The sequence below is a fragment of the Salmo salar genome, chromosome 18, assembly GCF_965601325.2.
Source record: "Salmo salar chromosome 18, fSalSal1, whole genome shotgun sequence".
Classification (NCBI taxonomy): Eukaryota; Metazoa; Chordata; class Actinopteri; order Salmoniformes; family Salmonidae; genus Salmo; species Salmo salar.
Window position 1 is genome coordinate 43,060,001 of NC_138308.1, and position 17,587 is coordinate 43,077,587.

At 40.5% G+C, this 17,587-nt stretch overlaps 1 protein-coding gene across 1 annotated transcript in view; it reads right to left on the reverse strand.

The window, feature by feature from the left end:
- LOC145861690 (transcription elongation regulator 1-like protein) overlaps window positions 1-17,587 on the reverse strand; it is a 200,384-nt gene that overhangs the window by 140,001 nt on the left and 42,796 nt on the right. The window contains exon 5 of the mRNA XM_082964543.1: window positions 12,493-12,693. Within this exon, the coding sequence (XP_082820669.1) occupies window positions 12,493-12,693 (201 nt within the window). The remainder of the gene's footprint in view (window positions 1-12,492; window positions 12,694-17,587) is intronic.

Sequence of the window (17,587 nt, forward strand, 5' to 3'; positions counted from 1 at the left end):
TTCATATTTACAATAACGGCCTAACAAAAGGCCTCCTGCTTGTACGAGGCTTGGATAAAAAAATACACACCTCACGACAAGAGAGACAACACAACACTACATAAAGAGAGACATAAGACAACAACATAGCAAGTTAGCAACACAACATGACAATAAGAGCGTCTGCTAAATGACTTAAATGTAAATGTAAATGACAACAACATGGTAGCAACACAACATGGTAGCAGCACAAAACATGGCACAAACATTATTGAGCACAGACAACAGCACAAAGGGCAAGATGGTAGAGACAACAATACATCACACAAAGCAGCCACAATTGTCAGTAAGAGTGTCCATGATTGAGTCTTTGAATGAAGAGATTGAGATAAAACTGTCCAGTTTGAGTGTTTGTTTGCGGCTCGTTCTAGTCACTAGCTGCAGCAAACTGAAAAGAGGAGCGACCCAGGGATGTGTGCGCTTTGGGGACCTTTAACAGAATGTGACTGGCAGAACGGGTGTTGTATGTGGAGGATGAGGGCTGCAGTAAATATCTCAGATGGGGGGAGTGAGGCCTAAGAGGGTTTTATAAATATGGGTATACAGAGATGACCACCCTTACCTGCCGATCTATAAAAACGATGTCGCCGTAATCTAGCATGGGTAGGATGGTCATCTGAATCAGGGTTAGTTTGGCAGCTGGGGTGAGAGAGGAGCGATTACATAGAGGAAACCAAATCTATATTTAACTTTAGCCTGCAGCTTTGATGTGTGCTGAGAGAAGGACAGTGTACCGTCTAGCCATACTCCCAAGTACTTGTATGAGGTGACTACCTCAAGCTCTAAACCCTCAGAGGTTGTAATCACACTTGTGGGGAGAGGGGTATTCTTCTTACCAAACCACTTGACCTTTGTTTTGGAGGTGTTCATAACAAGGTTAAGGGTAGAGAAAGCTTGTTGGACACTAAGAAAGCTTTGTTGGAGAGCGTTTAACACAAAATCCAGGGAGGGGCCAGATGAGTATAAGACTGGGAGAGCTTCCTGCTGCCTGAGCTATGTTGTTGATGCAAATTGAGAAGAGTGTGGGGCCTAGCATCGAGCCTTGGTGTACTCCCTTGGTGACAGGCAGTGGCTGAGACAGTAGATGTTTTGATGTTATATACTGCACTCTTTGAGGTAGATAGCAAACCAGGCCAAAGACCCCTCAGAGACACCTATACTCCTTTGCCGGCCCAAAACAATAGAATGGTCTACCGTATCAAAAGTCAATAAAAATAGCAGCACAACATTGCATAGAATCAAGGGCAATTGTGACATCATTGAGGACCTTTAAGGTTGCAGTGACACATCCATGACCTGAGCGGAAACCAGATTGCATACCAGAGAGAATACTATAGACATCAAGAAAGCCAGTCAGCTGATTATTGACAAGTTTTTCCAAAACTTTTGATAAACAGTGCAAAATAGAAATAGGCCTAAAACCATTAGGATCAGCTTGATCTCCCCCTTTAAATAAAGGACGTGCCGTGGCTGCCTTCCAAGCAATGGGAACCTCCCCAGAAAGGAGAGACAGGTTTAAAAGGTCAGAGATAGGCTTGGTGATGATGGGGCAGCAACCTTAAAGAAGAAAGGGTCTAAACCATCTGACCCAGATTATTTTTTGGGGGAAAAGTTTAAGGAGCTCCTTTAGCACCGCGGAGAAACTTTGTAGCGGGGAAAAAGAGGGAGAATCATCGGGCAGGTCGCATTAGAAGGGGTGGGAAATGAGGAAATGTTGGACGGACAAGGAGGCATGGCTGAGTCAAATAGGAATCCGGACTTAATAACCTGTTAGGGCTAGGGGGCAGTATTGACACGGCTGGATAAAAAAACATACCCGATTTAATCTGGTTACCACTCCTACCCAGTAACTAGAATATGCATATACTTATTACATATGGATAGAAAACACCCTACATTTTCTAAAACTGTTTGAATGGTGTCTGTGAGTATAACAGAACTCATTTGGCAGGCAAAACCCTGAAACATTTTCTGACAGGAAGTGGATACCTGATGTGTTGTATTACCTTTAAACCTATCCCATTGAAAAACACAGGGGCTGAGGAATATTTTGGCACTTCCTATTGCTTCCACTAGATGTCACCAGCCTTTACAAAGTGTTTTGAGTCTTCTGGAGGGAGATCTGACCGAACAAGAGCCATGGAACGATGATGGCCCATTAGACACCTGGCGCGCGAGTTCATGTTGGGTACCCTCGTTCCAATACGTTATAAAAGAGTATGCATTCGTCCACCTTGAATATTATTCATGTTCTGGTTAAAAAAGGCCCTAATGATTTATGCTATACAACATTTGACATGTTTGAACGAACGTAAATATATTTTTTCCCCTCGTTCATGACGAGAAGTCCGGCTGGCTTAGATCATGTGCTAACAAGACGGAGATTTTTGGACATAAATGATGAGCTTTTTTGAACAAAACTACATTCGTTATGGACCTGTGATACCTGGAAGTGACATCTGATGAAGAGAATCAAAGGTAATGGATTATTTACATAGTATTTTCGATTTTAGATCTCCCCAACATGACGTCTAGTCTGTATCGCAACGCGTATTTTTCTGGGCGCAGTGCTCAGATTATTGCAAAGTGTGATTTCCCAGTAAGGTTATTTTTAAATCTGGCAAGTTGATTGCGTTCAAGAGATGTAAATCTATAATTCTTTAAATGACAATATAATATTTTACCAATGTTTTCTAATTTTAATTATTTAATTTGTGACGCTGACTTGACTGCCGGTTATTGGAGGGAAACGATTTCCTCAACATCAATGCCATAGTAAAACGCTGTTTTTGGATATAAATATGAACTTGATAGAACTAAAAATGCATGCATTGTCTAACATAATGTCCTAGGAGTGTCATCTGATGGAGATTGTAAAAGGTTAGTGCATCATTTTAGCTGGTTTTATGGTTTTGGTGACCCTGTCTTTGACTTGACAAAACATTACACACAACTCTTGTAAATGTACTGTCCTAACATACTCTAAATTTATGCTTTCGCCGTAAAACCTTTTTGAAATCGTAAAACGTGGTTAGATTAAGGAGATGTTTATCTTTCAAAGGGTGTAAAATAGTTGTATGTTTGAAAAATTTGAATTTTGACATTTATTTGGATTCAAATTTGCCGCTCTTGAAATGCACCTGCTGTTGATGGAGTGCACGACGGGTGGCACGCTAGAAAATGTCTCAGGGTTTTGCCTGCCAAATGAGTTCTGTTATACTCACAGACACCATTCAAACAGTTTTAGAAACTTTAGAGTGTTTTCTATCCATATATAATAAGTATATGCATATTCTAGTTACTGGGTAGGATTAGTAACCAGATTAAATCGGGTACATTTTTTTTATCCAGACGTGCAAATGCTGCCCCCTAGCCCTAACAGGTTAACAATACCAGTGAAAATATCAAATAAGAAGGTCAAGCATCTTCAACAGAGGGGATCAAGCTGATTCTACACTAATTTACAGAGGCCAGGTCATGAAGGAAGGCTTGCTCATTAAAGTTCTTTAGTAAGCGTCTATGATAAATCAGGACAGATCGTTTCACTGAGCAGCCATCACGAATACAGGCTGTAAAACAGTGATCACTAAGGTCATTACAGAAAACACCAGACTGATACCTATCAGGATTATTTGTGAGGATAACATCAAGGAGAGTAGCATTTTCTGGGTGTTTGGAGACATACCTTGTGGGATTGGTGATAATCTGAGAAAGATTTAGGGAGTCCCATTGCTTTAGGACTTGGTCAGGTGGTTTAAGCATGTCCCAGTTTAGGTCACCTAGCAGGACAAATTCAAACTTAGTGTAAGGGGCCAGGAGAGAGCTTAGGGCAGGTAGGGTACAGGCCGGTGCTGATGGAGGACAATAGCACCCAGCAACAGTCAACAAAGAGCTATTTGAAAGTTTAATGCTTAAAACCGGCAAATCAAATTTGGTAGAGACAACCGAGCACTGAAGGTGATCCTTGTTAAAGATTGCCACTCCCCCACCTTAGGAAGATCTGTCTAGCCGAAAAAGCTTACAACCAGAAAGGCTAACATCAGTATTCAAAACACTCTTACTTAACCACGTCTCAGTAATGACCAACACATCTGGATTGGAGCTGTGAACCCACACACCCACACTCAATTGATCAATTTTAGGTAATAAGCTTCTAGTGTTGTCGTACAGAAAACCCAGGCTTTTTACGAGAGCAGAAATCAGTGAAGCAGATATCAGAGCACAAGTCAGAATTGGGGCTAGCAACAGTAGATGAGCCAGGGAGTACATGCACATTTCCAGATATCATCAACAGTAATACAATCAAGGCACGGCAGAGGACAGGGAGAGCTCTGCAGTGTTGATTTATGACATCTGAATGTGCATTAGAACTGGCTCTCAAGAGAAGACAGGCTATGTGCACACTGCCCACAAAATGAGGTGGAAACTGAGCTGCACTTCCTAACCTCCTGCCAAATGTATGACCATATTAGAGACACATATTTCCCTCAGATTACACAGACCCAAAAATAATTAAAAAACAAATCCAATTTTGATAAACTCCCATATCTACTGGGTGAAATACCACAGTGTGCCATCACAGCAGCAAGATTTGTGACCTGTTGCCACAAGGAAAGGGCAATCAGTGAAGAACAAACACCATTGTAAATACAACCTATATTTAAGTTATTTTATTTCATGTTAAATGTATTTATTCTTTTGGAACTTTTGTCAGTGTAATGTTTACTGTAAAAAAAATACCTATTTCACTTGCTTTGACATTGTAAACATATGTTTCCCATGTCAATAAAGCCCTTAAATTGAAATTGAATTGATGTAAGAGAGAGAGAGATAGAGAGAGAACAGAGAACAGAGAGAGAGAACAGAGAGAACAGAAAACAGATAACAGAGAGAACAGAGAGAGAGAACAGAGAACAGAGAGAGAGAACAGAGAACAGAGAACAGAGAACAGAAAGACAGAATAGATAACAGAGAACAGAGAGAACAGAGAGAGAGAACAGATAACAGATAACAGAGAACAGAGAGAACAGAGAGAGAACAGATAACAGATAACAGAGACAGAGAACAGAGAACAGAGAGAACAGAGAGAGAACAGATAACAGATAACAGAGACAGAGAACAGAGAGAGAGAACAGAGAACAGAGAGAAAGAACAGAGACAGAGAACAGAGAGAAAGAACAGAGACAGAAAACAGAGAGAGAGAACAGAGAACAGACAACAGACAACAGATAACAGAGACAGAGAACAGAGAGAACAGAGACAGAGACAGAGACAGAGACAGAGAACAGAGAGAGAACAGAGACAGAGAGAGAGAACAGAGAACAGAGACAGAGAACAGAGAGAGAGAGAACAGAGAGAGAGAGAACAGAGAACAGAGAACAGAGAGAGAGAACAGAGGACAGAGAGAGAGAACAGAGAACAGAGAACAAAGAGAGAGAACAGAGAACAGAGAACAAAGAGAGAGAACAGAGAACAGAGAACAGACAACAGATAACAGAGACAGAGAACAGAGAACAGAGACAGAGAACAGAGAACAGAGAACAGAGAACAGACAGAGACAGAGAACAGAGAGAGAACAGAGACAGAGACAGAGAACAGAGAGAGAGAACAGAGAACAGAGACAGAGAACAGAGAGAGAACAGAGAACAGAGAACAGGGAGAGAGAACAGAGAACAGAGAACAAAGAGAGAGAACAGAGAACAGACAACAGACAACAGACAACAGAGAACAGAGAACAGAGAACAGAGACAGAGAACAGAGACAGAGAACAGAGACAGAGAACAGAGAACAGAGACAGAGAACAGAGAGAGAGAGAGAACAGAGAGAGAACAGAGAACAGAGAACAGAGAACAGAGAGAACAGAGAACAGAGACAGAGAACAGAGAACAGGGAGAGAGAACAGAGAACAAGGAGAGAGAACAGAGAACAAAGAGAGAGAACAGAGAACAGAGAGATAACAGAGAACAGAGAACAGAGAACAGAAAGAGAGAACAGAGAACAGAGAGAGAGAAAAGAGAACGGAGAGATAACAGAGAACAGAGTGAGAGAGAACAGAGAACAGAGAGAGAGAACAGAGAACAGAGAGATTCCAGAGAACAGAGAACAGAGTACAGAACAGAGATAGAGGTAGACATGGTCTGGTTCCTACAGTAAATGACCTACAGTACCAGACTCATTTTCTGAATCCAATAATGACGTGTTGACCCTTGATTTAAACATGTCCACTTCAGCAAAATGAAATTCCCTCTGCTCATCCTTTACAATGAGGAGGTACAGGGAGAGAACTAAGGAAGGGGAGGGGTAGTATCAGTAACCAGTAACCCAACTGTCCAGGTAGAAACACAATAACATCATTATACAGTAACCCAACTGTCCTGGTAGAAACACAATAACATCATTATACAGTAACCAGTAACCCAACTGTCCTGGTAGAAACACAATAACATCATTATACAGTAACCAGTAACCCAACTGTCCAGGTAGTAACAGATCATTATACAGTAACCAGTAACCCAACTGTTCAGGTAGAAACAGATCATTATACAGTACCCCAACTGTCCAGGTAGTAACAGATCATTATACAGTAACCAAACTGTTCAGGTAGAAACAGATCATTATACAGTAACTCAACTGTCCAGGTAGAAACAGATGATTATTCAGTAACCCAACTGTCCAGGTAGTAACACAATAATATCATTATTACAGTAACCCAACTGTCCAGGTAGAAACACAATAACATCATTATACAGTAACCAGTAACCCAACTGTACAGGTAGAAAGAGATCATTATACAGTAACCAGTAACCCAACTGTCCAGGTAAAAACACAATAATATCATTATACAGAAACCCAACTGTCCAGGTAGAAACACAATAACATCATTATACAGTAACACAACTGTCCAGGTAGAAACACAATAAGATCATTATACAGTAAAACAACTGTCCAGGTAGAAACACAATAAGATCATTATACAGTAACCAGTAACCCAACTGTCCAGGTAGAAACACAATAAGATCATTATACAGTAACCAGTAACCCAACTGTCCAGGTAGTAACAAATTATTATACAGTAACCCAACTGTCCAGGTAGAAACACAACGATATCATTATACAGTAACCCAACTGTCCAGGTAGAAACACAATAATATCATTATACAGTAACCCAACTGTCCAGGTAGAAACACAATAATATCATTATACATTAACCCAACTGTTCAGGTAGAAACACAATAAGATCATTATACAGTAACCCAACTGTCCAGGTAGAAACACAATAATATCATTATACAGTAACCCAACTGTCCAGGTAGAAACACAATAACATCATTATACAGTAACCAGTAACCCAACTGTCCAGGTAGTAACACAATAATATCATTATACAGTAACCCAACTGTCCAGGTAGAAACACAATAACATTATTATACAGTAACCAGTAACCCAACTGTCCAGGTAGTAACAGATCATTATACAGTAACCAGTAACCCAACTGTCCAGGTAGTAACAGATCATTATACAGTAACCCAACTGTCCAGGTAGTAACAGATCATTATACAGTAACCAAACTGTTCAGGTAGAAACAGATGATTATACAGTAACCCAACTGTCCAGGTAGAAACACAATAAGATCATTATACAGTAACACAACTGTCCAGGTAGAAACACAATAATATCATTATACAGTAACCCAACTGTCCAGGTAGAAACACAATAACATTATTATACAGTAACCAGTAACCCAACTGTCCAGGTAGTAACAGATCATTATACAGTAACCAGTAACCCAACTGTTCAGGTAGAAACAGATCATTATACAGTAACCCAACTGTCCAGGTAGTAACAGATCATTATACAGTAACCCAACTGTCCAGGTAATAACAGATCATTATACAGTAACCAAACTGTTCAGGTAGAAACAGATGATTATTCAGTAACCCAACTGTCCAGGTAGTAACACTATAATATCATTATTACAGTAACCCAACTGTCCAGGTAGAAACACAATAACATCATTATACTGTAACCAGTAACCCAACTGTCCAGGTAGAAAGAGATCATTATACAGTAACCAGTAACCCAACTGTCCAGGTAGAAACACAATAAGATCATTATACAGTAACCCAACTGTCCAGGTAGAAACACAATAACATCATTATACAGTAACCCAACTGTCCAGGTAGAAACACAATAAGATCATTATACAGTAACCCAACTGTCCAGGTAGAAACACAATAACATCATTATACAGTAACACAACTGTCCAGGTAGAAACACAATAATATCATTATACAGTAACACAACTGTCCAGGTAGAAACACAATAATATCATTATACAGTAACCCAACTGTCCAGGTAGAAACACAATAAGATCATTATACAGTAACCAGTAACCCAACTGTCCAGGTAGAAACACAATAACATCATTATACAGTAACCAGTAACCCAACTGTCCAGGTAGAAACACAATAACATCATTATACAGTAACCCAACTGTCCAGGTAGAAACACAATAATATCATTATACAGTAACCCAACTGTCCAGGTAGAAACACAATAACATCATTATACAGTAACACAACTGTCCAGGTAGAAACACAATAAGATCATTATACAGTAACACAACTGTCCAGGTAGAAACACAATAAGATCATTATACAGTAACCCAACAGTCCAGGTAGTAACACAATAATATCATTATTACAGTAACCCAACTGTCCAGGTAGAAACACAATAACATCATTATACAGTAACCAGTAACCCAACGGTCCAGGTAGAAAGAGATCATTATACAGTAACCAGTAACCCAACTGTACAGGTAGAAACACAATAAGATCATTATACAGTAACCCAACTGTCCAGGTAGAAACACAATAACATCATTATACAGTAACCCAACTGTCCAGGTAGAAACACAATAAGATCATTATACAGTAACCCAACTGTCCAGGTAGAAACACAATAACATCATTATACAGTAACACAACTGTCCAGGTAGAAACACAATAATATCATTATACAGTAACACAACTGTCCAGGTAGAAACACAATAAGATCATTATACAGTAACCCAACTGTCCAGGTAGAAACACAATAAGATCTTTATACAGTAACCAGTAACCCAACTGTCCAGGTAGAAACACAATAACATCATTATACAGTAACCCAACTGTCCAGGTAAAAACACAATAATATCATTATACAGTAACCCAACTGTCCAGGTAGAAACACAATAACATCATTATACAGTAACACAACTGTCAAGGTAGAAACACAATAAGATCATTATACAGTAACACAACTGTCCAGGTAGAAACACAATAAGATCATTATACAGTAACCAGTAACCCAACTGTCCAGGTAGAAACACAATAAGATCATTATACAGTAACCCAACTGTCCAGGTAGAAACACAATAATATCATTATACAGTAACCCAACTGTCCAGGTAGAAACACAATAAGATCATTATACAGTAACCCAACTGTCCAGGTAGAAACACAATAAGATCATTATACAGTAACCAGTAACCCAACTGTCCAGGTAGAAACACAATAATATCATTATACAGTAACCAGTAACCCAACTGTCCAGGTAGAAACACAATAAGATCATTATACAGTAACCCAACTGTCCAGGTAGAAACACAATAATATCATTATACAGTAACCCAACTGTCCAGGTAGAAACACAATAAGATCATTATACAGTAACCAGTAAGCCAACTGTCCAGGTAGAAACACAATAATATCATAATACAGTAACCAGTAACCCAACTGTCGAGGTAGAAACACAATAAGATCATTATACAGTAACCAGTAACCCAACTGTCCAGGTAGTAACAAATTATTATACAGTAACCCAACTGTCCAGGTAGAAACACAACAATATCATTATACAGTAACCCAACTGTCCAGGTAGTAACACAATAATATAATTACACAGTAACCCAACTGTCCAGGTAGAAACACAATAATATCATTATACATTAACCCAACTGTTCAGGTAGAAACACAATAACATCATTATACTGTAACCAGTAACCCAACTGTCCAGGTAGAAAGAGATCATTATACAGTAACCAGTAACCCAACTGTCCAGGTAGAAACACAATAAGATCATTATACAGTAACCCAACTGTCCAGGTAGAAACACAATAACATCATTATACAGTAACCCAACTGTCCAGGTAGAAACACAATAAGATCATTATACAGTAACCCAACTGTCCAGGTAGAAACACAATAATATCATTATACAGTAACACAACTGTCCAGGTAAAAACACAATAATATCATTATACAGTAACCCAACTGTCCAGGTAGAAACACAATAAGATCATTATACAGTAACCAGTAACCCAACTGTCCAGGTAGAAACACAATAACATCATTATACAGTAACCCAACTGTCCAGGTAGAAACACAATAATATCATTATACAGTAACCCAACTGTCCAGGTAGTAACAGATCATTATACAGTAACCCAACTGTCCAGGTAGAAACACAATAAGATCATTATACAGTAACCCAACTGTCCAGGTAGAAACACAATAAGATCATTATACAGTAACCCAACTGTCCAGGTAGTAACACAATAATAACATTATACAGTAACCAGTAACCCAACTGTCCAGGTAGTAACACAATAAGATCATTATACAGTAACCAGTAACCCAACTGTCCAGGTAGAAACACAATAAGATCATTATACAGTAACCCAACTGTCCAGGTAGAAACACAATAATATCATTATACAGTAACCAGTAACCCAACTGTCCAGGTAGAAACACAATAAGATCATTATACAGTAACCCAACTGTCCTGGTAGAAACACAATAAGATCATTATACAGTAACCCAACTGTCCTGGTAGAAACACAATAAGATCATTATACAGTAACCCAACTGTCCAGGTAGTAACAGATCATTATACAGTAACCCAACTGTCCAGGTAGAAACACAATAATATCATTATACAGTAACCCAACTGTCCAGGTAGTAACAGATCATTATACAGTAACCCAACTGTCCAGGTAGTAACAGATCATTATACAGTAACCCAACTGTCCAGGTAGAAACACAATAATATCATTATACAGTAACCCAACTGTCCAGGTAGAAACACAATAACATCATTATACAGTAACCCAACTGTCCAGGTAGTAACACAATAATAACATTATACAGTAACCAGTAACCCAACTGTCCAGGTAGTAACACAATAAGATCATTATACAGTAACCCAACTGTCCAGGTAGAAACACAATAATATCATTATACAGTAACCAGTAACCCAACTGTCCAGGTAGAAACACAATAAGATCATTATACAGTAACCCAACTGTCCAGGTAGTAACAGATCATTATACAGTAACCCAACTGTCCAGGTAGAAACACAATAAGATCATTATACAGTAACCCAACTGTCCAGGTAGTAACACAATAATAACATTATACAGTAACCAGTAACCCAACTGTCCAGGTAGTAACACAATAAGATCATTATACAGTAACCCAACTGTCCAGGTAGAAACACAATAATATCATTATACAGTAACCAGTAACCCAACTGTCCAGGTAGAAACACAATAAGATCATTATACAGTAACCCAACTGTCCTGGTAGAAACACAATAAGATCATTATACAGTAACCCAACTGTCCAGGTAGAAACACAATAAGATCATTATACAGTAACCCAACTGTCCTGGTAGAAACACAATAATATCATTATACAGTAACCCAACTGTCCAGGTAGAAACACAATAAGATCATTATACAGTAACCCAACTGTCCAGGTAGTAACAGATCATTATACAGTAACCCAACTGTCCTGGTAGAAACACATTAATATCATTATACAGTAACCCAACTGTCCAGGTAGAAACACAATAATATCATTTCAAGTTGAGGATGCTTCATATTTCAACCATGACCCTAATCCTGCTGGCAAAAATAAAACCTTTCTCGCGTGAACTACTATAAAATTCAATGTAGAAAGAAGCCTGTTGTAGTTCAAAGAAAGATTCTGTATTAAATACAATAAAAACAAAGCTCTTTAATGTTACCGTTGGCATAATGCCACATATTTGCAATTACAATTCACCAATTAGGACATACAGCAACAGCCTTAGTTAAAGACCCGCTGGTAATAATGAGGCCAAAACCCCTGCAGTTAGGTCAATAGACACAGACCTTAAACAACACAGACCTTAAACAACACAACCTAAAACACATCAACAGACTGCAGATACACATCCTGGATTGGCTAAACAGAGGCTGTATCTGAAATAGCCCCCTATTCCCTATTTAGTGCACAACTTATAACATTGCACCCAGTTCCCTATGTACTGCATTACTTTAGACCAGAGCTCTATGGGCCGTGGTTAAAAGTATTACACTATACAAGGAATAGGGTGCATTTCAACCAGGAATCACAGGAGGTTGTTTACCTGGGCCAGGTGGAGACAGGCGAAAGGGGATCTTGATAGGTGACAGTTGGAACAGGCGGAGGGGATGAATGAACGAGGGAGAGCAGGAGGAGGGCGAAGGCCCCTGGAGTCTGGAGGGGTCTGATTCCATGGCTGTCATGGTGGCAGCTGCCAGAGAGATCCTCTTGTTCCTGCCCACTCTCTTGATAGCCACAGGACAACCTAGAGAGAGAGAGAGAGAGAGAGAGAGAGAGAGAGAGAGAGAGAGAGAGAATTACTAATTGACCCCTTCTCTACCTGACTGCTCTTTCTGTCTCTCTCTCTGTCTCTCTCTCTGTTCCCACCATCAAAGGGAGAAAGGTTTAGTCCCAGAATAATGATGATGAGGGTTGGACCTATGAGCAGGGTATCATTTCAGAGAGAGGCAGTGCCAAAACAAGCGAATGACAGTAGAGGTTTAGTTAATAAGTATAAGTTAATGAGATGGTATATTTATATAGTCAGTCATGGGGTTGATGTATCTCGACAGAATACTACAGAAAATAACCCGTATCATATCAACACGTCATATTTCAGTTCTGGGGCTGCTTCCCAAATTACGCACTATTTTCAATATAGTACACTACTTTTGACCATGGTTCATAGGGTTCAGGTCAAAAGTAGTGCACTATATAGGGAATAGGGTACAATTTGTGAGAAAGAAAACCCTGGATAAATCATCAGGGTTCTGCCTGCATATTAAAAGGCATTAAAGGGGGGTGTTTCACAAATAGCACCCTATGCCCTATCACCAGAGCCCTATGGACAACATAGGGAACAGGGAGCCATTTAGGACATAGACACTGTCTCAGTACTACTGAAGGAATCCTTCTCCTGGATGAAGCATGGCTCTATCTTTGTATGTTGATTTAGATGGCTGCCATGCCAACACTGTGGCTTTTCAACAACAGGCTCATAGCGTTATGCTGGAGGCCCGTCCCAAATGGAACCCTATTCCCTATGGGGCTCTGGTCAAAAGTAGTGCACTATATAGGGAATAGGGTGCCATTTGAGACCTAGCCAGGGTGTATCAGACAGCAGCTAGCGCCTAGCGCCATAGCATGATGTAGTGGAGCTTACAACTGCAGCCAGCGGAGGAAGATTATCACAACTAAGCCTTCGCACACATGGAATCTGTGTCCTGTAGGAAGGGTGTTAAATCCACCAGCAGCAGCAGCATCTCTTTCACTCTCTCTCTCTCATCTCTCTCTCTCTCTAATCTCTCTCTCTCTCTCTCTCTCTCTCTCTAGCATCTCTCTCTCTCACTCTTTTGCTCTCTCTCTCTCTCGCATCTCTCTCGCATATCTCTGTCTCTCTCACACACTCTTTCGCTCTTGCTCTCTCTCTCTCTCTTTCGCTCTCTCTCTCTCTCTCTCTCTCTCTCTCTCTCTCTCGCTCTCTCTCTTTCGCCCTCACATGGAATCTGTGTCCTGTAGGAAGGGTGTTAAATCCACCAGCAGCAGCAGCAGCATCTCTTTCACTCTCTCTCTCACACTCTTTCGCTCTCTATCTCTCTCTCGCATCTCTCTCGCATATCTCTGTCTCTCTCACACACTCTTTCGCTCTTGCTCTCTCTCTCTCTCTCTTTCGCTCTCTCTTTCGCTCTCTCTCTCTCTCTCTCTCTCTCTCTCTCTCTCTCTCTCTCTCTCTCTCTCTCTCTCTCTCTCTCTCTCTCTCTCTCTCATGGAATCTGTGTCCTGTAGGAAGGGTGTTAAATCCACCAGCAGCAGCAGCATCTCAACTCTCATCTCTCCCATCTCTCTCTCATCTCTCTCTCTCTCATCTCTCTCTCATCTCTCTCTCTCATCTCTCGCTCATCTCTCTCTCATCTCTCTCTCATCTCCGCTATCTCTCTCTCAACAGCCATGTGAATGCAGGCAGCTGCTCAAACATCAGGATTATCAGGATAACACATACATTTACATCAAATGCTAAATGTACTTTAATTTGAGTAACAGATTAGGTTAACCTAGGCTTCAAACCCAGTAGAGCCACCATGACGTGCTGCATTTTAAATCCACCATTAGTTGATTTTAAGACATTCACGGCTACGGGTCAAATGTTACTCATGGCGTTGCAGTACGGCCAAGTCCTTCTCTCACAGTATAATGATCTGTTACTACCTGGACAGTTGGGTTACTGTATAATGATCTGTTACTACCTGGACAGTTGGGTTACTGTATAATGATCTGTTATTACCTGGACAGTTGGGTTACTGTATAATGACCTTACTGTGTTTCTACCTGGACAGTTGGGTTACTGGTTACTGTATAATGATCTGTTAGTACCTGGACAGTTGGGTTACTGTATAATGATCTTATTGGGTTTCTACCAGGACAGTTGGGTTACTGTATAATGATCTAATTGTGTTTCTACCTGGACAGTTGGGTTACTGTATAATGATTTTATTGTGTTACTACCAGGACAGTTGGGTTACTGGTTACTGTATAATTATATTATTGTGTTTCTACCTGGACAGTTGGGTTACTGGTTACTGTATAATGATCTTATTGTGTTACTACCTGGACAGTTGGGTTACTGTATAATGATCTAATTGTGTTTCTATCTGGACAGCTGGGTTACTGGTTACTGTATAATGATATTATTGTGTTACTACCTGGACAGTTGGGTTACTGTATAATGATCTAATTGTGTTTCTACCTGGACAGCTGGGTTACTGTATAATGATATTATTGTGTTACTACCTGGACAGTTGGGTTACTGGTTACTGTATAATGATCTTATTGTGTTTCTACCTGGACAGTTGGGTTACTGGTTACTGTATAATGATCTTATTGTGTTTCTACCTGGACAGTTGGGTTACTGTATAATGATCTTATTGTGTTACTTATTGTTTTACGAGAGGCCTGGTTTGATCGGAGTCATTTTCTGACGGGTTTCCGGTTTCCTGTTTCCGGTCACAACTTGCAGACTTGTTTACGCTGCTGTGCGTTTTGTTGCCGATCTTACTTTGCTACCTGACGGTTTTTTACTTTGCATTACCGTATATTTTTACTTTTTCCCTCACTCAACTTTTTTCATTCATATTTTTACTTTTTCCCTCACTCAACTTTTTTCATTCAACTTTTTCACCCCGGAGATTTTATCTGGACATGGTTCGTCAGGACTTCAAACAGCCGAAGCTAAGTAACATTAACATGATGCCTTCTAATTGCAGTCGTTGTACTTATAATATACAGGAGCATGATCGCCTTACGGCAAGGATAGCTGTGCTGCAAGCCCAGCTTCAGACGCAATCGTTAGGCAAGGGTAATTTCAGTGTAGGAAAGGATGAAACAGCGTCTCTGCCACCAGTAAGTACAGATAGTAACGTTAGTATAAACCCCTCGCACGGTCCCCGCAGCCGGACAACTTTCTCATGGCTTCTGGAGGGAAACGCTGTAGGAATGCTCAACCGGTGTCGCTTATTCAGCCGACAGAAACTTTCAACCAGTTCTCCCCATTAAGCGAGTCGGAGTCGGAGGCCGAGACTTCTCTGGTCTCTACTCCTCCCGTTGTGGGGTCTGAGACGCCGACGGCTCCCACCATTAGCTCTGACAAATTGAAAACCCTAGTCATTGGCGACTCCATTACCCGCAGTATTAGACTTAAAACTAATCATCCAGCGATCATACACTGTTTACCAGGGGGCAGGGCTACCGACATTAAGGCTAATCTAAAGACGGTGCTGGCTAAAGCTAAAACTGGCGAGTGTAGAGAGTATAGAGATATTGTTATCCACGTCGGCACCAACGATGTTAGGATGAAACAGTCAGAGGTCACCAAGCGCAACATAGCTTCAGCGTGTAAATCAGCTAGAAAGATGTGTCGGCATCGATTAATTGTCTCTGGCCCCCTCCCAGTTAGGCGGAGTGATGAGCTCTACAGCAGAGTCTCACAACTCAATCGCTGGTTGAAAACTGTTTTCTGCCCCTCCCAAAAGATAGAATTTGTAGATAATTGGCCCTCTTTCTGGGACTCACCCACAAACAGGACCAAGCCTGGCCTGTTGAGGAGTGACGGACTCCATCCTAGCTGGAGGGGTGCTCTCATCTTATCTACGAACATAGACAGGGCTCTAACTCCTCTAGCTCCACAATGAAATAGGGTGCAGGCCAGGCAGCAGGCTGTTAGCCAGCCTGCCAGCTTAGTGGAGTCTGCCACTAGCACAGTCAGCGTAGTCAGCTCAGCTTTCCCCATTGAGACCGTGTCTGTGCCAAATTGGTCTACATGGACAAGTTCTGGCCTGGTTTAGATCTTATCTGTCGGAAAGATATCAGTTTGTCTCTGTGAATGGTTTGTCCTCTGACAAATCAATTGTAAATTTCGGTGTTCCTCAAGGTTCCGTTTTAGGACCACTATTGTTTTCACTATATATTTTACCTCTTGGGGATGTCATTCGAAAACATAATGTTAAATTTCACTGCTATGCGGATGACACACAGCTGTACATTTCAATGAAACATGGTGAAGCCCCAAAATTGCCCTCGCTAGAAACCTGTGTTTTTGACATAAAGAAGTGGATGGCTGGAAACTTTCTACTTTTAAACTCGGACAAAACAGAGATGCTTGTTATAGGTCCCAAGAAACAAAGAGATCTTCTGTTGAATCTGACAATTAATCTGGATGGTTGTACAGTCGTCTCAAATAAAACAGTGAAGGACCTCGGCGTTACTCTGGACCCTGATCTCTCTTTTGAAGAACATATCAAGACTGTTTCAAGGACAGCTTTTTTCCATCTACGTAACATTGCAAAAATCAGAAACTTTCTGTCCAAAAATGACGCAGAAAAATTAATCCATGCTTTTGTTACTTCTAGGCTGGACTACTGCAATGCTCTACTTTCCGGCTACCCGGATAAAGCACTAAATAGAACTTCAGTTAGTGCTAAATACGGCTGCTAGAATCCTGACTAGAACCAAAAAATGTGATCATATTACTCCAGTGCTAGCCTCCCTACACTGGCTTCCTGTTAAGGCAAGGGCTGATTTCAAGGTTTTACTGCTAACCTACAAAGCATTACATGGGCTTGCTCCTACCTACCTTTCCAATTTGGTCCTGCCGTACATACCTACAC